This window comes from Dendrobates tinctorius, unplaced genomic scaffold (genome assembly GCF_039654945.1).
Source record: "Dendrobates tinctorius isolate UK_male_01 unplaced genomic scaffold, ASM3965494v1 ptg000126l, whole genome shotgun sequence".
NCBI classification, from domain to species: Eukaryota; Metazoa; Chordata; class Amphibia; order Anura; family Dendrobatidae; genus Dendrobates; species Dendrobates tinctorius.
In genome coordinates, this window is record NW_027361794.1 from 28,239,720 (window position 1) to 28,265,150 (window position 25,431).

Consider the following 25,431-nt stretch of genomic DNA (forward strand, 5'->3'; position numbering starts at 1 on the left):
TTATTGATTTTTTTTATCTTAGCAGATAACTGTACCAGGAGATCAGAGGGACAGCTGACATCTTCAATTTTTAAATCTGATGATCTTGAGATCCTACAAGATACAACTGAAGTGATTGCTATTACTCCAGATATAGCATCATCCATTCACAGCAAAGATCTGTCATCTGATCCTATGAAACAGGTCCCATCTTCTGATTCATTACCGACTACTAAGGAAAATCAAAGTCACAAAAGAGGCAATAAAAAACAAACTGCTCCTAAAGCAAAGAAGTCATTTTCATGTTCAGAATGTGGGAAATGTTTTAATCATAACTCAAAATTGGTTAGGCACCAGAGGACTCACACAGAGGAGAAGCCCTTTTCCTGTTCAGAGTGTGAGAAATATTTTACTCAGATATCGGACCTTGTTGCTCACCAGAGAATTCACACAGGAGAGAAGCCTTTTTCATGTTCAGAATGTGGGAAATGTTTTGCACATAAATCACTGCTTGTTATTCACCAGAGAATTCACACAGGGGAAAAGCCTTTTTCATGTTCAGAATGTGGGAAATGTTTTGCACATAAATCACTGCTTGTTATTCACCAGAGAACTCACACGGGGGAGAAGCCTTTTTCATGTTCAGAATGTGGGAAATATTTTAATTGTAACTCAAAATTGTTTAGGCACCAGAGGACTCACACAGGAGAGAAGCCTTTTTCCTGCTCAGAATGTGAGAAATGGTTTAAACAGAAATCAGACCTTGTTATTCACCAGAGAACTCACACAGGGGAGAAGCCTTTTTCATGTTCAGAATGTGAGAAATGGTTTAATCATAACTCAAACTTGGTTAGGCACCAGAGGACTCACACAGGGGAGAAGCCTTTTTCCTGTTCAGAATGTGGGAAATGTTTTAAACAGAAATCAGACCTTGTTATTCACCAGAGAATTCACACAGGGGAGCTTTTTTTATGTTCAGAATGTGGGAAATGTTTTAATCTTAACTCACATTTGATAGGGCACCAGAGAATTCACACAGGGGAGAAGCCTTTTTCATGTTCAGAATGTGGGAAATGTTTTAGGCATAACTCAAATTTGGTTAGGCACAAGAGAACCCACACAGAGGAGAGGCATTTTTCATGTTCAGAATGTGGGAAATGTTTTAACCAGAAAGAGAATCTTGTTAAACATCAGAGCAGTCACACAGAGGAGAAGCCTTTTTCATTTTCTTAATGTGGGAAATATTTTACTTGGAAATCAACTGTTAATAAACATCAGAGATGTCACATAGAGAAGAAGCCTTTTTTTGTTTAGATTGTTGGAATCGTTTTAACCAAAATTGGATCTTCTTAAAGGGGTTATCTCTTGTCATTCCTCTTTGCTGACAAAAGGATAAAACTAAACTTTATTACTTCCAAATGTAAATTGTTAAAAATGCATTTTCTTGTATATTATTCAGGACTTGTTACCAGATGTGACTCTATAAAATATGACAATATCTTATAAAAAAAAATGTAGTGGTTTATTTGGATTCTTCCATCAAAGAAAAGATTATTACAGAAAAACATAAAAATAGATGCATGATTATAAAGAGAGATTGTCCATTTGTTCATAGATCCTTCTTTCCTAGAACTCTGAAAAAAGGCATCTGTCTTGTAGTACGCAGCTTCTATGGATGGTGATTAGATTACATACCAGCTGTCCATTCAATGTCGTGTCCGAGCAGAGATGACTCCTCGAGTCTGTGTCTCATGGTGGGGAAGGAGAGAGAGCGAGCACCCTCTAGAGTAAACCCAACATATATATCCGTCTGTTAGAGCACGTGGTCTATATATATATATGGAGTTGACATTTACTATGAGCTAATCTTACATATGTAGTGGAGTTGACATTTCTTTTCACTAAAGAACAGGCTAAATTACAGCACTAAACCCAGGGACATGGTATACTTATTATTATAACAAGGTTCAGATTTCACATGCTGTGGTTTGTCATGTCAAGCCATGCAATAAAGGCACACACAGAACACATTTAAAATGCAGTTAGTTATTTTCTTTTAAGTGTTAAATATATGAAATCATGCAATTATTGCAACTTCCTGTGTAAATAAAGGCATAAATCCTTTTAAGAGAATTTTTCCCGATTAAGTCCTGCTTTGAAATGAAAATTCTAAGGAAAAATAAAAGAGAAGGTTAATATCATATTCATAATTCTAAATATTATTGCTGGAGTAAATTTTAATTTTCACTAAAAAAATACAGATCTACAATCTCTACTTCTACAAACACTCTATATATACTGTATGAATATGTATATCTACAAAGCTATAGAACTACAGAATTATACTCTATATAATAATTACATATAACTGACTAATACATTGTATAACACTTTTACACAACATATAATTACTTTTTTAGCCAATTCCTAAACCCAATCTTATTTCTCTGCAAAAAATATCCTGAAAAGTTCTTGCGATTTTGAAGCTGATGGATTGTCTGAGCAGAGTGTTCAGTTTACAGACCATGATGTCACTCACCACCTGCTTCTGTCTGTCAAATTCCGCCATCTTTTTTACAGAAAGAAGAAGATCAGAACTTTGAATTTTTCTTAACTCAAACTGTGAAGATTTTTCGGTGGTCTGCATCATTCCATAAGGCTTAAAGCAAACGTGATTTTCTTCGTTCTTCATAGATTTGATTACAGGGATAGTTTGATACAGGCTTCTGATAAGATTTTACTCTGCCTGTCTTTACAAAATTAGCATGATTTATTTCCCGTTCACGATTCTCGTGTTTTCTGGCAAAATCAAGGGATTGCGCACATTCAAATAAAGAATCTATTTGTGACGCAATAACACGAGATGCAGGATTTAGAAACCCAAATTTATTTACAAAACTCTTTATCATGGACTGTGTTTTGACATTTTCAATGAGCATTCTGTACAAGCGATCAAATATGGACATAAATGTATAAGTGCATTCCTTCCGACCAATCCTTAATTTTTGAAGAATATCAATATCTGGATAATTTTCATTTGATGCACAAAAGAATCAGAATTTTTAATCTGTCTTTATCATTTAAGTTCACATGTTTATCACCAGATATCTTTAAAGATAACCGCCTGGAAAAGGTTACAGGGATCCACATTTTAAACAACTGATTCTTTCCTCATTAGTCAAATCAAATTTGTCAACACAGCTTTCAAAAACCCCAGAGTTTCTACAAACATGGATTTTGTTATCATATGCAGGAATGATTTTGCATAATTTTAACAAATTTTTCCTAACTTTATTTCGGAGTTGGGCCTGTGAGTCGTCTATTTTTAGTGGTCCATCTTTCCTTGTACGGCATCTATGTCAGTTCTGAAGTCTCCTCCTACTTCTCCATCTTATTCCACGTCTGCAAGGTCACCTTGAATGGCTGCTACCTCTTGTAACTGCTTCTCCACGTTACAGTGAATCTCGGAAACATCACTATTTTCCTTTACACAACAATAATTTTTGGATTTCTCTGATACAAGTTTGTGAAATACATCAATCATTTGTAAAATATTTTTCAATTTCTCTCTTTCTCTATTAAAGGACAACAGCTTAGAATCTAACTTTAGAGTTTCCATTTCACATTCTGCATATAAGCTGAGCCATAATACATCCAAATTAGACTCGTCTACAGACATAAATTTCAGTTTACTCTGCTTAGAAAACGAAGTAATGACATCCATATTTCTTACCTTGAAATATCTCAGCTTGTAGTTCCTTTGATGACAACGCTGGGCTCTTGTCTTCACACGTCTATCTTCAGCACGTCTGGCACTTGTAGTACTTCTCAATCCATCTGGCAATTCTTAGTCCTCACTTCTAGGTTCTGTCTGATTCTTGTGACTTGTACATAGTAGTGGAGTTCCTGATAACTTGCACATCTGACGTTAGCAAAGATCTTTAAAATTCCCCCTCGGGCAAGTTGAGGGAAATCCGCCAAAAAAAAAAGGACAAAAATTCAGATATGGCTGGCTCTCCAATGTTAAAAATACATATTCTTGTATATTATTCAGTACTTGTTACCAGATGTGATACTCTAAAATATGACAATGTTCTTATAAAAAATGTAGTGGTTTATTTGGATTCTTCCATCAAAAAAGATTATTACAGAAAAACATAAAATGAGGTGAAATGATTATAAAGTGATTGTCCATTTGTTCATAGCTAAGCTTGTATCCTTCTTTCCCTGGAACTCCGAATGGTAAATGGCGTCTGTCTCTGTTAAGAGCTTCTCTCGATGTCACACATGGTGATTCAGTTACATACCAGCTGTTCATTCAATGTAGTGTCCAAACAGTGATGTCCCTTCAGATGGTAGTGAAGGAGAGCACCCCCCTAGAGTAAGTCCCAACATATATATCCGTCTGTTAGAGCACGTGGTCTATATATATATGGAGTTGACGTTTACCATGAGCTAAACTTACATATGTAGTGGAGTTGACATTTACCATGAGCTAAACTTACAGAAATAGCATATAGTGTCACCAAAAGCAATGCATTCAGTACAGAACTGAGTGTAATAAAAAATTAACAACCGATTAATATTTAACAGCAGGTCACAGGAAATGGGCCAACCAATATTCAGGAAGCTTAGACATGCTAATTAGCTCAAAAAGCGCTCCAGACATTCAGGAAGTATGCCTCCATGGAGCATCATGGCACCCTACTACCTCAATGTGGAGATGCTAATTGTGTTAATGCAGGAGTGGCCGGAAATCTGGGACCAACGTGATGCCCATTATGCCAACCAGGCAAGAAAGTAGGCGTCATGGAGGCGCATATGTCACCAGATGTTCCACGATTTTGGTGATCGGCCACGTGAGGAGCAGCAGCAAATGAGTAAGTACAACCAAAACAAGTGTTTCAAATTACCTCACATCAAAACAGCCATTTGGAATAAGGCCCCCCTCTTTCCTGTGCTTGGCCTTTTAGCCTCTTGAGGTGTGTAGATTTTTATTTGATCCATTGTTTTACCCTGACATAATTGGTCCCTGTCCACAAGCTCCTCATCCTCCTAGGCAAACAATTTATGAGTAGTTACTTGACCCCTGAGCTATTGTGACCTTGTGTATCTGGCCTGGATGCCCCAATTATATATGCCACCCTGGGTATAAAGCTTACCCTCAAAGGCCACATGACTATGCAACTTTTAGCAAATTTTATCTTGCAAATATGTGAAATTTAAATTATTTCCTGTCACATTGAAGTTGAAGATTTGATGAGACGCTGGCACAGCATCCGCGACCAGTACAGGCGGGAACGTCAGCAGCGGGCCAGGAGTGGTGATACGGGCCCCCCACAAAGCTCAAATATGTGTATTATGATCGCCTCTCCTTCCTCGCTCCAATTCTGGATCTGAGACCGTAAGTAGATACCTCACACCACATTACACAGATACTTTACAGGGCCAAAACTAATGTTTTGAATTTTGGCTATGTTATATTTCATAACAGAACTCAATCAAACCTTAAGGAAAAGGAAACTGGCTCAGATACAGAGCCCATCATCAATTCTGTGGCTGTAGGGGAAGATGTGGCTGACCCATCTTCTCCCCCTCCAAGAATCATGGGTCAAGTTTCTTCATCTGATAACCCAGCGCCTGCCCTTGCATGTGGACCTGCACCACAAACCCCACCACCAGGACCACATCCACAAGCAGGACCATCTGCTGCAGTACCATCTGCCATACAGGATGAGCAGGGCAACATCAGCAGCAGCCCAACTGCCCAGCTACAGGACCCCCCACAGCCTGCTGGACCATCCTGGCGAGGAAGAAGAAGGCGCCAGATCCCTGCCCAAGATACCTGTACCAATGTTGACACAGGGGTACTGAACTATCTTTCTCAAGTTAATAATGATTATGGGGAGTAGGCGTACTCACGCAGCCTGGCCCGGTATCTTAGGCCCCTTCCCCGTGAGGTGAGGCTACGTATTCGAGGATGTTTTCAGATCCTGCTTGACGCAAGCACACACCCAAATACCCCATATGAGTTATTTGAATATCTGGAGAGGTGGCAGCTTTCCTTAAGGAATCTGATGCGCCTTAGACCCCCCACACATGTTTGCTCAATCAGGCTCTGAGGATCCTCCAACATGTGGGCCAACACCTCAACCCCTTCCTCTCCCTACCCAACCTTGACCACAGCAGCCACATATGTCTGCCTCGAGCCAACCTCACCAATAGTTCCCACCCAGTGTTGGAGGCTGGTCCCAACCTGGTTGGGGACAACATGGCTATTTTGGTGGGTATGAGCCACGGGCCTATCATCCCCAACAAGAGGCCTCTCTCCAGTTTCAGTCAGCCCATTACCCACTACAATCACAGTAGGCAGTACACTACCCACATCATGGGCAACAGTATGCCCCCACACAAGGCGATGGGCAAGTTGGGCAAAATAGCCAGCAGCAAACACAGGCTGGTCTTCCACCTTCTCCCCCGACCTACCACCATTTGTAATGTTGGAATATTGTTTTTGCATAATGTTGTGTTTTTGTTTTATTGGGTTCAGCAAATGTCTTGGTTGTAACTTTGCAAATCAGCAAAAAGGCCACTTTGGGCCATTGCCACATTTACCATATGGCAATAATATGGGTTGAAAAAACCAAAAAGACAAAAGTAAAAATTTGTCTACACAATTTTATGTCTGTGTCTCAATTTTGAAAAAATTTCATAACATACGCTTAGGCTAGTTTCACACTTGCTTTTTTTTGCAGCTCGTTTTTCCCGCAAAAAAACGCATTAAAAAAACGCATACAAATGCATACAAACGCTGCGTTTTTTTCAAGCATTTTAATGCGCATGCAGGAAAAAAACGCAGCGTTTTTGCGCGTTTGTATGCGTTTTTTGTGCGTTTGCGTTTTTTTACAGATTTTGGAAAAACCCCACAAAAAAGAAAAAACAACCATTCAACAACACACAAGACCAATGGGACTTCATTGTGGGTGTGGTATGTTAATATATATAGACCCTGTCTACAGTATTCTTCACATTTGCTTGATTCTTCTCGTGACCATGGATCTGCGCTGGAAGAGTTTTCACTTCAACTTGGATTTGGACATCGCGATGGCTCAGGCGTATGCAGTTGCTTGCCATGAACAAAGGAAGAGAGAGAGGCAGCGAAGACGGCGGCGTATGTGGATACATCCGATTGTTGAACTCCGGGAGAGCCGTGGGGCATACCACACCCTCTACAGCGAGCTACGTGCAAACCCGGAGAAATTTACTGATTATATCCGGATGTCCCACGAAAGTTTCATGGATTTGCTTGCTCGTGTCCAACAATCCATCCGGAGACAGGACACACAGCTCCGTCGTGCGATTCCTCCTGAGGAACGGCTACTGGTGACATTACGGTATGTTTTAAAAACAAAGGGGTGTGGTCTGATGTTTTTTTTTGTAAATTTAGTATTCAAAACCTTGGGTAATTAGTTTTCGTGAATGTACTAATATTTTTTTTTATAGTTTTTAAAAATAATATACATAAATATTAATTTTACTTCTTTGTCTGTTCACAGATTCCTGGCGACTGGAGAAACCCTATCCTCACTACACTTCCAGTACCATATTGGAATCTCTACCTTGTCTGGAATTGTTGCTGACACCTGCCGGGCTCTCTGGAATGTTCTTTGCCCAGAATTTATGCCCCTGCCCACCGCTGAAAAGTGGATGGAAATTGCTGACAAATTCTGGACAGTATGCAATTTTCCCAACTGTTTGGGAGCTGTTGATGGGAAACACATACGGATCATCAAACCCCAAAGAACGGGATCTGAGTACTATAATTACAAAAAGTACTTTTCAATAGTACTCATTGCAATTGCGGATGCCGGATGTATGTTTGTAGCAGTGGACATTGGAGCATTTGGCCGTGGTAATGACTCGCAGGCTTTTAAAAACTCAGACATGGGCCGGAGGTTGTATGGCAACCAATTTAATTTCCCTATGCCACGGCCTCTTCCTCACACCGAAGCTCCGCCACTGCCCTTTGTAATGGTTGGCGATGAGGCTTTTCAAATGTGCGGAAACTTACTGAAACCCTACTCCAGCCGGGACTTGGACCACACCAAAAAAATTTTTAATTACAGGCTGACCAGGGCCAGAAGAACTGTCGAGTGTGCTTTTGGGATTCTTGTTTCCAGATGGCGAATTCTGGGCACGGCCATTAATCTTAAACTTGAAACAGTCGATGAGGTGGTGAAGGCCTGTGTGGTTCTACATAACTTTGTGATGGCTAAAGAGCACCCGACCTTTGAACTGGACGATGATGCTCCTAACCCATTGCCTGAATTCACTCAGCACACTCTCAGGTCATCCGTTGAAGTTGGCCAAATGAGGGACAAATTTGCGGCCTACTTTATTTCTGATGTAGGACGGGTGCACTGGCAAGATGAAATGGTGTAATGTTGTTGTTTATGGTAATAAAAATCCTTATTTGATACCATTACTGAGTGCACTATATTTTTTAAACTCCATTTATTAAAAAACTTCCCATGTATAACTGAATTTTGTTATGTTCACACACCTGGGCAGGTAAATACACATACGAGTTAAAATGCAGCATTGCTAGTCTGCGTGAAATATATTGGAATGAGCAAAGCTGCAGGCCATGAATCAGGAAACCATTTTTTTTCAAGAGAAAATTGTGCAACTAGTTTAAAACAAAGTATGTGATTTTCTCAAAACACAACCCTCAAAACCCAACCCCAATGAAAGTCCATGGGGAATACAAGTCAGCATTGAGTGGATGAATGTAATCTGCTCCATTACAAGTTATTACACTAGGCCTTGGAATGACTATACTAGGCCGTGGTATTTCAAATATGAGTATAGTAGGCCTTGGGGCTAGTAGTATAGTAATATGTGAAATACCACGGCCTAGTATAGTCATACCAAGGCCTACTGTAATAACTCGAATTTTACCAACTAGCATCTTGTTTCACAAAAAACAAACTGGTGAAACTAGAAAGAAACTTATTTTTTAGAAAAGTTTCAACAGTTTTTTTTTCATGAAACCAGATTCTATTTGGTAAAACTAGAGTTATTACACTAGGCCTTGGAATGACTATACTAGGCCGTGGTATTTCAAATATGAGTATAGTAGGCCTTGGGGCTAGTAGTATAGTAATATGTGAAATACCACGGCCTAGTATAGTCATACCAAGGCCTACTGTAATAACTCGATTTTTAACAACTAGCATCTTGTTTCACAAAAAACAAACTGGTGAAACTAGAAAGAAACTTATTTTTTAGAAAAGTTTCAACAGTTTGTTTTTCATGAAACCAGATTCTATTTGGTAAAACTCGAGTTATTACACTAGGCCTTGGAATGACTATACTAGGCCGTGGTATTTCACATATGACTATACTAGACCTTGGGTTGGTTTTTAACATGTATTTACCCATCAGTGTGTGTGAGCGGCGCAAACAACATTAATGAAACTTATTAATGGTGAACCACAAATGTAAATTTATTTTTTATCACAAAAAAAAAAATAAAAATTATTTTTTACGGCGTTTGGGGGCAGATGGTTTCAATTTGGGGGTGTGCAGGGAATATGTAACACTTGCAGTTGAAGACGGTGTTTGAGGGGAAGGGGCAACAAAACTTGTGGGGGAAGGTAGTCCAGTTAAGGGAATTAAACTTGGAACACTTGTAGGAGAGGAAATCTGTTCAGGTACATTAGTTGTAATGGCATGTCGCCGTAGGCTTGTGTGCCTGGACCGACTTTGGCCCAATGCCCGCCTTGATTGATTTCGCCTTGAAGTAGGGGCAAATATGGAATGTAGGTCCCCCGTCTGCTGGTATGGCTGCTGCTGCTGAGGTCGCGGCTGCTGCTGCAGAGGTGGCGGCTGCTGCTGAGGTGGCGGCTGCTGCTGAGGTGGCGGCTGCTGCTGAGGTGGCTGCTGCTGCTGAGGTGGTTGCTGCTGCTGCTGAGGTGGCGGCTGCTGCTGAGGTGGCGGCTGCTGCTGAGGTGGCGGCTGCTGCTGAGGTGGCTGCTGCTGCTGAGGTGGCTGCTGCTGCTCTTCGTTGTCAGTGCTCGTCCTTGCAGGAGGACTGGTGGCGGCAGTGATGGCCCAGGTTTGCAGAGTGGTGGTGGCAGGGCTACTACATGTTGTTGTAGCGGCAGGGCTGTTCCATGTTTGCCTAGTGGTAGCTGAGCTCCACGCATGCATGGGATTGGCGGTGGTGCTCCAGACAGGAGCAGCGCTTGCCATGGTGGTGTCGGTGAAGTGACCAGCTGCACTCAGACTTGTGGTGGTGTAACGGTGGGTGTCCTGGCTTTGAATAGAGGTGTCCGTGCAGTGGTATGCAGCACAAGTCGGTAGTGAGGTGAAGCGAGTCAATGGTGGCACAGGTGGAAAGGACACCACTGACTGCTGACCGTACCGATTATGCTGCATAGCCTGCAAGAAAGCATTGTTGCAGGCCTGCAGCACATTCAGCTGTTGATCAGGACTAAGGTGTTCCGCCATGCCCTTTTCAATCTTACTAAAAAAATGGTGTGCTGGTCTGTTGAGGTCGGCCTCCAGACGGTCAAGGCGCTGTTCTACAGAATTGAAGCGGTGTTCAAAGTGGTTAAAACCACGTTCCATGAGTGCAAAACCGCTTTCAACTCTGTCGGACAGTGACTTGAGGCTGGAATTAAATGTCTCGCTCAAATGCATAAACTCGGGCAAGACATTCCTGTCCAAGGCCCTCTGCCGCTGGCGGGTAGTGCCCGCATAACCAGTGGCAGAGACCTGGGACAGGGGAACACCTGATGGCCCAGCTTCCTGGTCACCAGCTGTGTGTGTGGTTGACCTGCAAGGTGCTTCCTGGCTGTCGGATGGCTGGGACGGGTCAGAGGACGTCCGAGGAAGGACCGCTCCAGGGCCAGGTTGCAGGGTGCTGCTCCAGGTGCTGTGGAAGAAAGGAAAATCATTACTACCATGCCTTTACAAGAAGCATCAGCTGTGGATTAGAAAAACACAGATTAATAAAAATAAAAACCCAAAATGTATAATACTTACGATCTTGTGGCAAGGACCGGTCTTAGGAACTGCAACGCGTGATAGTGACGGTATCTAGTTCTGGTCCTTGACGCAGATCCACTGCGAACCTGGCCCTCAGCACGAACATCACTGTTGAAGCGGTCCTTGATCGAACGCCAACGTGTTCGGACTTTGTCCACTGTTGATAAAAAAAAAAACAGTGCCGTCAAGGACAACAGTCACTGCGGCACAATGTAGCAATACAATACTCAAAGCAGTCACTGTAGACCCCGATGACACTGTTGGGTTTCCTGCTAGAATACGCCTAGCACGAAACCCAACAGTGCCGTCAAGGACAACAGTCACTGCGGCACAATGTAGCAATACAATACTCAAAGCAGTCACTGTAGACCCCGATGACACTGTTGGGTTTCCTGCTAGAATACGCCTAGCACGAAACCTAACAGTGCCGTCAAGGACAACCGTCACTGCGGCACAATGTAGCAATACAATACTCAAAGCAGTCACTGTAGACCCCGATGACACTGTTGGGTTTCCTGCTAGAATACGCCTAGCACGAAACCCAACAGTGCCGTCAAGGACAACAGTCACTGCGGCACAATGTAGCAATACAATACTCAAAGCAGTCACTGTAGACCCCGATGACACTGTTGGGTTTCCTGCTAGAATACGCCTAGCACGAAACCCAACAGTGCCGTCAAGGACAACAGTCACTGCGGCACAATGTAGCAATACAATACTCAAAGCAGTCACTGTAGACCCCGATGACACTGTTGGGTTTCCTGCTAGAATACGCCTAGCACGAAACCCAACAGTGCCGTCAAGGACAACAGTCACTGCGGCACAATACAGAGCAGGGAAATACTCACTAAACGCCTTTTTGGAGGATGCTGTGGCGCTGTCCCAGCCATCCATCAACGCTGCGGCCACCTCATTCCATAGCCGCCGGGTCACCACATTGTCCTTGTACAGCCGGTCACGGCTGTCCCACAACGGCGAACGCTCCTGGACCAGGCTGATGAGCTGCTCATTATCCAGGTAGACGTCTTCATCCCGTTGTGGAACCTAGACAAAACACATTCATTAGAATAATCAAATTTAAATTGAATAAAAAGTTACAAAAAAAGAAACAAAAAAAAGAGTAAAAATAGAAGATAAAAAATAAAGAACATTACAAATCATTTGATACTTACATTCCGTATCACCACCGGGACTTGGCTTCGCTGCTCCTGCTCTTCGCCCTCACTAGTGCCGTCCGCAGATGATGATGACGATGTCTTAAGAAAGTTGAAAAAAACGTAAGAGATTTGGAGAAGCAGCAGATATACTTACCAGATGCACGAAAATAATCACCTCACGGTCTGCTTGCGCCAATTCCTGCCGCGATGGGGAATACTCCGATTCTGAAGACATACTGCATGTAAAAATAATAAAAATCATTAGTACATACATAATTTAAAAGGACAGGCATATAATGTAATATACTCACATTCTTCGCTGATATAATGGGTTCTTGGTTGACTGTCTGCTCTTCAATCTGTCAGTGTAGTAGTGGCAGAGTTTTGGCAGGCACCTCCTTTATATAGACTTTTTTTTTTTGACTTTAGAAGATTCTAACTAGGATAAAAAGTGGACACCACCCAAAAAACGCAGCGCTAAAAAATCGCATACCTGCGCATGCCAGTGCGCACGTATGCGCATCCATAGGCTATAATGGCCATTTTTAGCGCAAAACGTGCGCATACGTGCGCATGCGCTTTTTTCCAGGGCCAAAAAATGCAACATGCAGCGTCTGGAAAATACCAACGCACACCCCAAAAAAACGCAGCGCATGAAAATCGCATACATGCGCTTACAAGCGCGCATGTATGCGCACCCATGTTAAATATAGGGGAAAAATCGCATGCGCATGTATGCGTTTTTTTCCAGCGCTAAAAAACGCAAATGTGAAACCAGCCTTACCAAGGCAATTACACAGTGAGCGAACCATAAGGGTTTGAAATATATATATTTACACAGACAAAAAGCACAAAATTATAACATAGACACAGCATGCTCTTGCCAAGAAGTTTCCCCCTCAGGTGACATAAAATAATTTGTGAAAATATCTCGCACTTTGAGAGCAGAGAGCGGTCTACGTTGAGGGTTGACATGTGGTCTTGCCCTACGCACAATGTCCGACCCACGCACAACACCAGCAGAGGAGGAACAATCATGTATCCTGGTGAAGTTATGAAGAACGACACAGGCTTTTATAGCTTCATTAACATTTTGTTCACTCAGCTGAATGGCAGACTGGAGGACCCACCCTTTGGCACAAAGAATGCCAAAGGACATAAGGGACTGATTCTTGAGTTGAGCCTGGTAGCTGGCGTGGTGGGGGTAGATCTAACTGGTTAGTGCGTAACCGCCGACCCATAATGGAAGTATTGAAGACTCTTGAGTCTCCCGTCCTTCCATAGGCCCCGTTGTCGACAATTATAAACTTGTATTGAGGGTCGGCCAGAGCCAACAATACAACAGAAAAGTATTGTTTATAATTGAAGAATTGGGAGCCAGAGTTCGGCTGCTTACACACCCGGATATGTTTCCCATCAAGGGCCCCAATACAATTAGGAAACTGGCATTCCTCCTCAAAGTCCCTTGAGATCCTCAACCAGTCTTCCATCCTGGGCTCGGGCATGACGACTTGATGTAGTCTTTACCAGATTTCACTACATGTTGGCCTGACTATGCCAGAAATGGTAGATCTTCCAATGAGAAACTCATGGTGGAGGGCGGCATAAGACAGGCCAGTGGACAGGAAGCTGAAGAACAGCAGAAATGTGACATTTAGAACCAAAAAATGAGAAAAACAGCAGCTACATACATAACCAAAATGTTGGGGTTTCATATCTACTAACACACATATTTTTTCAAGGATAATGACTACGTGATATTCAGTACATATTACACATAACATTCTGGTGTGTAAGTTTAAATATATCTGGACTAAGATGAGGCCAAAACAAACCAAACAAATCCGAAAAGACACATACTTTGGCCAACACCTCATGAACATAGAGAAGGTGGTTGTATAGTACATACCGTAATGTGAGTAGAAGTCGCTCCTCTGCAGTCTAGCTTTGCGCATCCTTGTGTTCTGAAAGGTTATCCCAGGGCGCACTGTCTCCAAGAGTAGATCAAATGTTGCAAGGCTCATGCGACAGTATTGGTAGAATTTAGCTGGATGCTCCCACAGAGAAGAATAGAGGCGGTGAAAATGACCACTTGTGAGTCGTTGCCTCAAAAGTGGATGGACCCACATGCGTCTCCTCCTCCGCGGATCCACTATCACTGGGTATGGCTATCCAAAGCAGCGTGACAAAAGCCAGTTGAAGAGAACCTGCTCAGTTGTGTTGAAACTCAGACTGTCATGTTGGCCATACAACACCAACACACCTAGACAAGGCAAGGTCAAAAATGGACAGAATGGAGGCAGCCACCTGTTACAGAGGCAATAAATAGGGTGTAGGCTAATGATTTCAATAGTTTGCAGGCCTCAAAACCGTTACATGTCCATTTTGCAAGCCTGTGAGAAAATCTCCGCATACGGATGCCATACGGATTACATACGGATGCAGACATGCGCAAAATACGCGACCACACCTTGAGTACGGATGACATACGGAGCACTATTTAGGGGTCATTCATCCGTATTACGCATGTAAACTACGGACCGTATTTTGCGTCGGTTAGTGTGACCCCGGCCTATGGGTCAAAATAGTGTATAAGCCGACCTAACTCCTGTTCAGGGAGATCTCTTATATCTTGAGAATCTCCAGCACGGACCGCATCATGCCTCAAGACCACATGTAAGAACCAATGAATGCTTTTCTCTTCTTTTAATCTAATACTTATTTCTGTGTGCTATGAACTTACTTTTCTTCATTTTTGTAATCACTTTTTGAATGAACATTAACAAGATTTGCTTTATCCACACAATTCAGTATTGTTTCCCTTTCTATCCTCACCGTGCTCTTACTTAAAAAGTAGGAAAGTGTTCTTTTTTCTACACATAGTTGTGTCAATATAACTGTAATGACCCGCAGAACACAGCGATCAGATTATTTACAGGAATCGGTAAATTACGGGAAAAACAAAATGGCGTAATTGATATTTTTCTCTATAAAACCCATAAAATAATGTGATAAAGCTGTGATGCGGACGGAGGACGTGTTCACACGTAGCGTAAATGCTGCGTTCTTTCTTCTGTAAATGTCTGACCCAGATGACGCATTGACAATCCTCCCTGATTATAGCGCGTTTGCTGCGTTTCTTCTTTTTTGCATTTTCCCCCATATTTGATGCTTTTTTGGCAGATATGAATCCGCGTTTAACACTTTTTTAATAGTACAGAAAAGCTTTGATTCTGCGCTTATAAATGTGACGGCGGTTTTCTCTTCATACATTTTTTTTCTTAATACGTTTTTTTCAGAAGAAGCCTATAAAGGGAAAACGCATCAAAACCCAGAGGTCCGCAGGGTCTTCAGACCACAGAGAGCGCAGATTTCATGAGAACTGCGGCGCTATCAGACTCCAACACTCAGTATCTTCCATGATGTAACAGTCAGGATTCCTCTAGATTCTCGTCTCTCCGCCTGGTTACAGCTGTTCTTCCTTTCTCCCCTTTTTCTTTCCTCGCCTTTCCCATTCCTTCTCTTCCCCTCCCGCCTCTTAAATGTTTTATATATAAGGTATTACATGTGTCCCGTAACCCCTTTCCCGGCCTATCCGGTGCAGACCAATCTTTTTCATTTCCTTTTGATCCCTTTCCCTTTTCCCCATGTTCCTTAACCCATTCATGACCATACTAGTACGGCGCAGGTAACTTCTCTCCCTTTGATGTCGGCTCCGGCGGTGAGCCTGCATCTTTCCCAGCACACGTCAGCTCAAGTGAGGTATTCTGCTACATACAGGTGATCTGATCATCGCAGAGCCGATCGAGTTATGGCAGCTTCTAGTCTCCCATGGAAACTAATGAAGCAGGCCAAAAGTAAAAAAAATGTTTTTAAAAATATAAAAAAATAAAAAATATAAAAGTTCAAATCACCCCCCTTTCACCCCATTCAAAATAAAATAGAAAAATCAAACATACACAAATTTGGTATCGCCGCGTTCAGAATCGCCCGATCTATCAATAAAACAAGGAACAACCCGATCACTACACGGTGTAGTGAGAAAAAGAGTCAAAATGCCAGAATTAAGGTGTTTTGATCGCCGCAACATTGAATTAAAATGCCATAACGGATGATCAAAAGATCGTATCTGCACCAATATGGGATCATTAAAAACATCAGCTCAGTGCGCAAACAATAAGCCCTCACCCAACCCAAGATCATGAAAAATGGAGACGCTACGGGTCTTGGAAAATGGCACACTTTTTTTTTCCAACAAATTATGTATTTTTTTGACCACTTAAATACAAAAGAACTGAGACCTGTTTGGTGTCTATGACCTTGTAATGACCTGGAGAATCATAATGGCAGGGCAGTCTTAGCATTTGGTGAATATGGTAGAAAGAAAATCCAAAAAAAGTTGTGGAGTTACACTTTTTTGCAATTTCACCGCACTTGGAAATTTTTTCCCATTTTTGAGTACACGATATGGTGAAACCAATGATGTCGTTCCAAAGCACAACTTGTCCCGCAACAAACAAGCCCTAAGGCTGGTTTCACATTTGCGTTTTTTAGCGCTGGAAAAAAACGCATACGTGCGCATGCGATTTTTCCCCTATATTTAACATGGGTGCGCATACCTGCGCGCTGGCATGCGCACGTATGCGATTTTCATGCGCTGCGTTTTTTTGGGGTGTGCGTTGGTATTTTCCAGACGCAGCATGTTGCATTTTTTGGCCCTGGAAAAAAGCGCATGCGCACGTATGCGCACGTTTTGCGCTAAAAATGGCCATTATAGCCTATGGATGCGCATACGTGCGCACTGGCATGCGCATGTATGCTTTTTTTTAGCGCTGCGTTTTTTTGGTGGTGTCCACTTGTTGTCCTAGTTATAATCTTCTAAAGTCAAAAAAAAAAGTCTATATAAAGGAGGTGCCTGCCAAAACTCTGCCACTACTACACTGACAGATTGAAGAGCAGACAGTCAACCAAGAACCCATTATATCAGCGAAGAATGTGAGTATATTACATTATATGCCTGTCCTTTTAAATGATGTATGTACTAATGATTTTTATTATTTTTACATGCAGTATGTGTTCAGAATCCGAGTATTCCCCATCGCGGCAGGAATTGGCGCAAGCAGACCGTGAGGTGATTATTTTCGTGCATCTGGTAAGTATATCTGCTGCTTCTCCAAATCTCTTACGTTTTTTTCAACTTTTTTAAGACATCGTCATCATCATCTGCGGACGGGACTAGTGAGGGCGAAGAGCAGGAGCAGCGAAGCCAAGTCCCGGTGGTGATACGGAATGTAAGTATCAAATGATTTGTAATGTTCTTTATTTTTTATCTTCTATTTTTACTCTTTTTTATGTTTCTTTTTTTGTAACTTTTTATTCAATTTAAATTTGATTATTCTAATGAATGTGTTTTGTCTAGGTTCCACAACGGGATGAAGACGTCTACCTGGATAATGAGCAGCTCATCAGCCTGGTCCAGGAGCGTTCGCCGTTGTGGGACAGCCGTGACCGGCTGCACAAGGACATTGTGGTGACCCGGCGGCTATGGAATGAGGTGGCCGCAGCGTTGATTGATGGCTGGGACAGCGCCACAGCATCCTCCAAAAAGGCGTTTAGTGAGTATTTCCCTGCTCTGTATTGTGCCGCAGTGACTGTTGTCCTTGACGGCACTGTTGGGTTTCGTGCTAGGCATATTCTAGCAGGAAACCCAACAGTGTCATCGGGGTCTACAGTGACTGCTTTGAGTATTGTATTGCTACATTGTGCCGCAGTGACTGTTGTCCTTGACGGCACTGTTGGGTTTCGTGCTAGGTGTATTCTAGCAGGAAACCCAACAGTGTCATCGGGGTCTACAGTGACTGCTTTGAGTATTGTATTGCTACATTGTGCCGCAGTGACTGTTGTCCTTGACGGCACTGTTGGGTTTCGTGCTAGGTGTATTCTAGCAGGAAACCCAACAGTGTCATCGGGGTCTACAGTGACTGCTTTGAGTATTGTATTGCTACATTGTGCCGCAGTGACTGTTGTCCTTTACGGCACTGTTGGGTTTCGTGCTAGGCATATTCTAGCAGGAAACCCAACAGTGTCATCGGGGTCTACAGTGACTGCTTTGAGTATTGTATTGCTACATTGTGCCGCAGTGACTGTTGTCCTTGACGGCACTGTTGGGTTTCGTGCTAGGCATATTCTAGCAGGAAACCCAACAGTGTCATCGGGGTCTACAGTGACTGCTTTGAGTATTGTATTGCTACATTGTGCCGCAGTGACTGTTGTCCTTGACGGCACTGTTTTTTTTTTATCAACAGTGGACAAAGTCCGAACACGTTGGCGTTCGATCAAGGACCGCTTCAACAGTGATGTTCGTGCTGAGGGCCAGGTTCGCAGTGGATCTGCGTCAAGGACCAGAACTAGATACCGTCACTATCACGCGTTGCAGTTCCTAAGACCGGTCCTTGCCACGAGATCGTAAGTATTATAAATTTTGGGTTTTTATTTTTATTAATCTGTGTTTTTCTAATCCACAGCTGATGCTTCTTGTACAGGCATGGTAGTAATGATTTTCCTTTCTTCCACAACACCTGGAGCAGCACCCTGCAACCTAGCCCTGGAGCGGTCCTTCCTCGGACGTCCTCTGACCCGTCCCAGCCATCCGACAGCCAGGAAGCACCTTGCAGGTCAACCACACACACAGCTGGTGACCAGGAAGCTGGGCCATCAGGTGTTCCCCTGTCCCAGGTCTCTGCCACTGGTTATGCGGGCACTACCCGCCAGCGGCAGAGGGCCTTGGACAGGAATGTCTTGCCCGAGTTTATGCATTTGAGCGAGACATTTAATTCCAGCCTCAAGTCACTGTCCGACAGAGTTGAAAGCGGTTTTGCACTCATGGAACATGGTTTTAACCACTTTGAACACCGCTTCAATTCTGTAGAACAGCGCCTTGACCGTCTGGAGGCCGACCTCAACAGACCAGCACACCATTTTTTTAGTAAGATTGAAAAGGGCATGGCGGAACACCTTAGTCCTGATCAACAGCTGAATGTGCTGCAGGCCTGCAACAATGCTTTCTTGCAGGCTATGCAGCATAATCGGTACGGTCAGCAGTCAGTGGTGTCCTTTCCACCTGTGCCACCATTGACTCGCTTCACCTCACTACCGACTTGTGCTGCATACCACTGCACGGACACCTCTATTCAAAGCCAGGACACCCACCGTTACACCACCACAAGTCTGAGTGCAGCTGGTCACTTCACCGACACCACCATGGCAAGCGCTGCTCCTGTCTGGAGCACCACCGCCACTCCCATGCATGCGTGGAGCTCAGCCACCACTAGGCAAACATGGAACAGCCCTGCCGCTACAACAACATGTAGTAGCCCTGCCACCACCACTCTGCAAACCTGGACCATCACTGCCGCCACCAGTCCTCCTGCAAGGACGAGCACTGACAACGAAGAGCAGCAGCAGCAGCCACCTCAGCAGCAGCAGCCACCTCAGCAGCAGCCACCTCAGCAGCAGCAGCCACCTCAGCAGCAGCAGCAGCCACCTCAGCAGCAGCAGCAACCACCTCAGCAGCAGCAACCACCTCAGCAGCAGCAGCCACCTCAGCAGCAGCCGCCACCTCAGCAGCAGCCGCCACCTCAGCAGCAGCAGCCGCCACCTCAGCAGCAGCAGCCATACCAGCAGACGGGGGACCTACATTCCATATTTGCCCCTAGTTCAAGGCGAAATCTATCAAGGCGGGCATTGGGCCAAAGTCGGTCCAGGCACACAAGCCTACGGCGACATGCCATTACAACTAATGTACCTGAACAGATTTCCTCTCCTCCAAGTGTTCCTAGTTTAATTCCCTTAGCTGGACTACCTTCCCCCACAAGTTTTGTTGCCCCTTCCCCTCAAACACCGTCTTCAACTGCAAGTGTTGCATATTCCCTGCACACCCCCAAATTGAAACCATCTGCCCCCAAACGCCGGAAAAAATAATTTTTTGGTTTATTTTTGTGATAAAAAATAAATTTACATTTGTGGTTCACCATTACTAAGTTTCATTAATGTTGTTTGCGCCGCTAACACACACTGATGGGTAAATACATGTTAAAAACCAACCCAAGGCCTAGTATAGTCATATGTGAAATAACACGGACTAGTATAGTCATACCAAGGCCTAGTGTAATAACTCGAGTTTTACCAACTTGGATCTGGTTTCATGAAAAACAAACTGTTGAAACTTGTCTTAAAAATAAGTTTCTTTCTAGTTTCACCAGTTTGTTTTTTGTGAAACAAGATGCTAGTTGTTAAAAATCGAGTTATTACAGTAGGCCTTGGTATGACTATACTAGGCCGTGGTATTTCACATATTACTATACTACTAGCCCCAAGGCCTACTATACTCATATTTGAAATACCACGGCCTAGTATAGTCATTCCAAGGCCTAGTGTAATAACTCTAGTTTTACCAACTAGAATCTGGTTTCATGAAAAACAAACTGTTGAAACTTGTCAAGTTTCACCCGTTTGTTTTTCGTGAAACAAGATCCTAGTTGGCAAAAATCGAGTAGGCCTTGTTATGACTATACTAGGCCGTGGTATTTCACATATGACTATACTAGTAGGCCCAAGGCCTACTATACTCATATTTGAAATACCACGGCCTAGTATAGTCATTCCAAGGCCTAGTGTAATAACTCTAGTTTTACCAACTAGAATCTGGTTTCATGAAAAACAAACTGTTGAAACTTGTCAAGTTTCACCCGTTTGTTTTTCGTGAAACAAGATCCTAGTTGGCAAAAATCGAGTAGGCCTTGTTATGACTATACTAGGCCGTGGTATTTCACATATGACTATACTAGTAGGCCCAAGGCCTACTATACTCATATTTGAAATACCACGGCCTAGTATAGTCATTCCAAGGCCTAGTGTAATAACTCTAGTTTTACCAACTAGAATCTGGTTTCATGAAAAACAAACTGTTGAAACTTGTCAAGTTTCACCCGTTTGTTTTTCGTGAAACAAGATCCTAGTTGGCAAAAATCGAGTAGGCCTTGTTATGACTATACTAGGCCGTGGTATTTCACATATGACTATACTAGTAGGCCCAAGGCCTACTATACTCATATTTGAAATACCACGGCCTAGTATAGTCATTCCAAGGCCTAGTGTAATAACTTGTAATGGAGCAGATTACATTCATCCACTCAATGCTGACTTGTATTCCCCATGGACTTTCATTGGGGTTGGGTTTTGAGGGTTGTGTTTTGAGAAAATCACATACTTTGTTTTAAACTAGTTGCACAATTTTCTCTTGAAAAAAGATGGTTTCCTGATTCATGGCCTGCAGCTTTGCTCGTTCCAATATATTTCACGCAGACTAGCAATGCTGCATTTTAACTCATATGTGTATTTACCTGCCCAGGTGTGTGAACATAAAAAAATTCAGTTATACATGGGAAGTTTTTTATTTAATTGGAGTTTAAAAAATATAGTGCACTCAGTAATGGTATCAAATAAGGATTTTTATTACCATAAACAAACAAAAACATTACACCATTTCATCTTGCCAGTGCACCCGTCCTACATCAGAAATAAAGTAGGCCGCAAATTGGTCCCTCATTTGGCCAACTTCAACGGATGACCTGAGAGTGTGCTGAGTGAATTCAGGCAATGGGTTAGGAGCATCATCGTCCAGTTCAAAGGTCGGGTGCTCTTTAGCCATCACAAAGTTATGTAGAACCACACAGGCCTTCACCACCTCATCGACTGTTTCAAGTTTAAGATTAATGGCCGTGCCCAGAATTCGCCATCTGGAAACAAGAATCCCAAAAGCACACTCGACAGTTCTTCTGGCCCTGGTCAGCCTGTAATTAAATATTTTTTTGGTGTGGTCCAAGTCCCGGCTGGAGTAGGGTTTCAGTAAGTTTCCGCACATTTGAAAAGCCTCATCGCCAACCATTACAAAGGGCAGTGGCGGAGCTTCGGTGTGAGGAAGAGGCCGTGGCATAGGGAAATTAAATTGGTTGCCATACAACCTCCGGCCCATGTCTGAGTTTTTAAAAGCCTGTGAGTCATTACCACGGCCAAATGCTCCAATGTCCACTGCTACAAACATACATCCGGCATCCGCAATCGCAATGAGTACTATTGAAAATTACTTTTTGTAATTATAGTACTCAGATCCCATTCTTTGGGGTTTGATGATCCGTATGTGTTTCCAATCAACAGCTCCCAAACAGTTGGGAAAATTGCATACTGTCCAGAATTTGTCAGCAATTTCCATCCACTTTTCAGCGGTGGGCAGGGGCATAAATTCTGGGCAAAGAACATTCCAGAGAGCCCGGCAGGTGTCAGCAACAATTCCAGACAAGGTAGAGATTCCAATACGGTACTGGAAGTGTAGTGAAGATAGGGTTTCTCCAGTCGCCAGGAATCTGTGAACAGACAAAGAAGTAAAATTAATATTTATGAATATTATTTTAAAAAACTATAAAATAAAATATTAGTACATTCACGAAAACTAATTACCCAAGGTTTTGAATACTAAATTTAAAAAAAAAACATCAGACCGCACCCCTTGGTTTTTAAAACATACCGTAATGTCACCAGTAGCCGTTCCTCAGGAGGAATCGCACGACGGAGCTGTGTGTCCTGTCTCCGGATGGATTGTTGGACACGAGCAAGCAAATCCATGAAACTTTCGTGGGACATCCTGATATAATCTGTAAATTTCTCCGGGTTTGCCTGTAGCTCGCTGTAGAGGGTGTGGTATGCCCCACGGCTCTCCCGGAGTTCAACAATCGGATGTATCCACATACGCCGCCGTCTTCGCTGCCTCTCTCTCTTCCTTTGTTCATGGCAAGCAACTGCATACGCCTGAGCCATCGCGATGTCCAAATCCAAGTTGAAGTGAAAACTCTTCCAGCGCAGATCCATGGTCACGAGAAGAATCAAGCAAATGTGAAGAATACTGTAGACAGGGTCTATATATTAACATACCACACCCACAATGAAGTCCCATTGGTCTTGTGTGTTGTTGAATGGTTGTTTTTTCATTTTTGTGGGGTTTTTCCAAAATCTGTAAAAAAACGCTAACGCACAAAAAACGCATACAAACGCGCAAAAACGCTGCGTTTTTTTCCTGCATGCGCATAAAAATGCTTGAAAAAAACGCAGCGTTTGTATGCATTTGTATGCGTTTTTTTAATGCGTTTTTTTGCGGGAAAAACGCGCTGCAAAAAAAAGCAAGTGTGAAACTAGCCTAACATGGCCATACTGACGGAAACATAAAAAAGTTATGGCTGTGGGAAGAAGGGGGGGCGAAAAACAGAAATGCAAAAATGAAAAAGGGTAAGGTCTCGAAGGGGTTAAAAATCCTATTTTTCCTTCCCCGTTCTCCTCCTTAACCCTTTCTCCCCTTTATTCTGCCTCTATCTTTCATGACTTTACATTTCTCTTTATTGCTGTTGTTTTGTTCTCGTCTGTATTACTGGGTATTTATAATCTGTCTCCCCTTTTTCTTTACCTCATTTATGTAAATAAATCCTTAATAAAAACTACTTTACCATAAAAGGCGCCCGCTGTGCGCCCGAGGACGCGGCTGATCTGTGCGGATTTGGGGCTTTTCTCTCTAATAAAATCGCGGGTAAAAAACTGCAGAAACTTTATTAAGTGCAGAATCAAAGCTTTTCTGTCCTCTAAAAAGCGCATTAAAACCGCGGCTTCACATCTGCACCAAGAACGCATCAAATAAGGGGGAGAAGATCGTTATTGTAGATGGTGCGGATCCTGCAGAAAACAAAAAACACCGTATTTCTGCAGTGTGTGAACACGGCCTTACAGACACAAATAAGCTGGATGTCGTATAGTGACGCTACATAAAGAGGAGAACGTTCTGGAGGCTCCGACTGTGAATGACGGCACAAAAAATAATCCCCAGGTCCCACGCACGCTGGACCAGAGACCTATGAATCCATCTGCTCATCTCTAGTCCCAACTGTCCCGGATACAGCGGACAGTCCCGGATTTGGGTCTACACCCTGCAGTCTCAGGCGTCTGCTGAATTTCCCTCACTACCAGCGTCCCTCTGATAACTCCTCCTGCCGGGGGAGAAAGCAGTGGTAAATGGCGGTGGATTAGGGTGAGGCCAAAGTTTGCTGCTATGCGCGTCGCATGCTCTGTGCCTCTTTCTGTGCTTCAAAAGTTGTGAGGTGTGCACAGTTACTTGGTGTAACACTGGTGGATGTGGACCCACTGCACCATCGGCCACGCTTACCTACACACACAGCTTCGCTCCGTACACCACGTACACACACGGCTCTGCTCTGTACACCTCGTACACACGGCTCCGGTCCGCACACCTCGTACACACAGTGCTCCGCTCCGTACACCTCGTACACACACAGCTCCGCTCCGTACACCTCGTACACACAGGGCTCCGTTCCGTACACCTCGTACATACAGGGCTCCGCTCCGTACAGCTCATACACACACGGCTCCGCTGCGTACACCCCGTACACACACGGCTCCTCTCCGTACACCTCGTACACACACGGCTCTGCTCCTTACACCTCGTACACACACGGCTCCGCTCCGTACACCTCGTACACACAGGGCTCCGCTCCGTACACCATGTATACACACGGCTCTGCTCCGTACACCTCGTACACACACGGCTCTGCTCCTTACACCTCGTACACACACGGCTCCGCTCCGTACACCTTGTACACACACGGCTCCGCTCCGTACACCTCGTACACACACGGCTCCGCTCCGTACACCTCGTACACACAGGGCTCCGCTCCGTACACCCTGTATACACACGGCTCTGCTCCGTACACCTCGTACACACGCGGCTCTGCTCCTTACACCTCGTACACACGCGGCTCTGCTCCGTACACCTCGTACACACACGGCTCTGCTCCTTACACCTCGTACACACACGGCTCTGCTCCTTACACCTCGTACACACACGGCTCCGCTCCGTACACCTCGTACACACAGGGCTCCGCTCCGTACACCATGTATACACACGGCTCTGCTCCGTACACCTCGTACACACACGGCTCTGCTCCTTACACCTCGTACACACACGGCTCCGCTCCGTACACCTCGTACACACACGGCTCCGCTCCGTACACCTCGTACACACACGGCTCCGCTCCGTACACCTCGTACACACAGGGCTCCGCTCCGTACACCCTGTATACACACGGCTCTGCTCCGTACACCTCGTACACACACGGCTCTGCTC

At 43.8% G+C, this 25,431-nt stretch overlaps 1 protein-coding gene across 1 annotated transcript in view; it reads left to right on the forward strand.

Annotated features, from left to right (window-relative positions):
• Positions 1-15,213: 15,213 nt before the first annotated feature.
• LOC141047211 (oocyte zinc finger protein XlCOF8.4-like) overlaps positions 15,214-25,431 on the forward strand; it is a 34,756-nt gene continuing 24,538 nt past the window's right edge. Inside the window, exon 1 of the mRNA XM_073542162.1 lies at positions 15,214-15,243. Within this exon, the coding sequence (XP_073398263.1) occupies positions 15,214-15,243 (30 nt within the window). The remainder of the gene's footprint in view (positions 15,244-25,431) is intronic.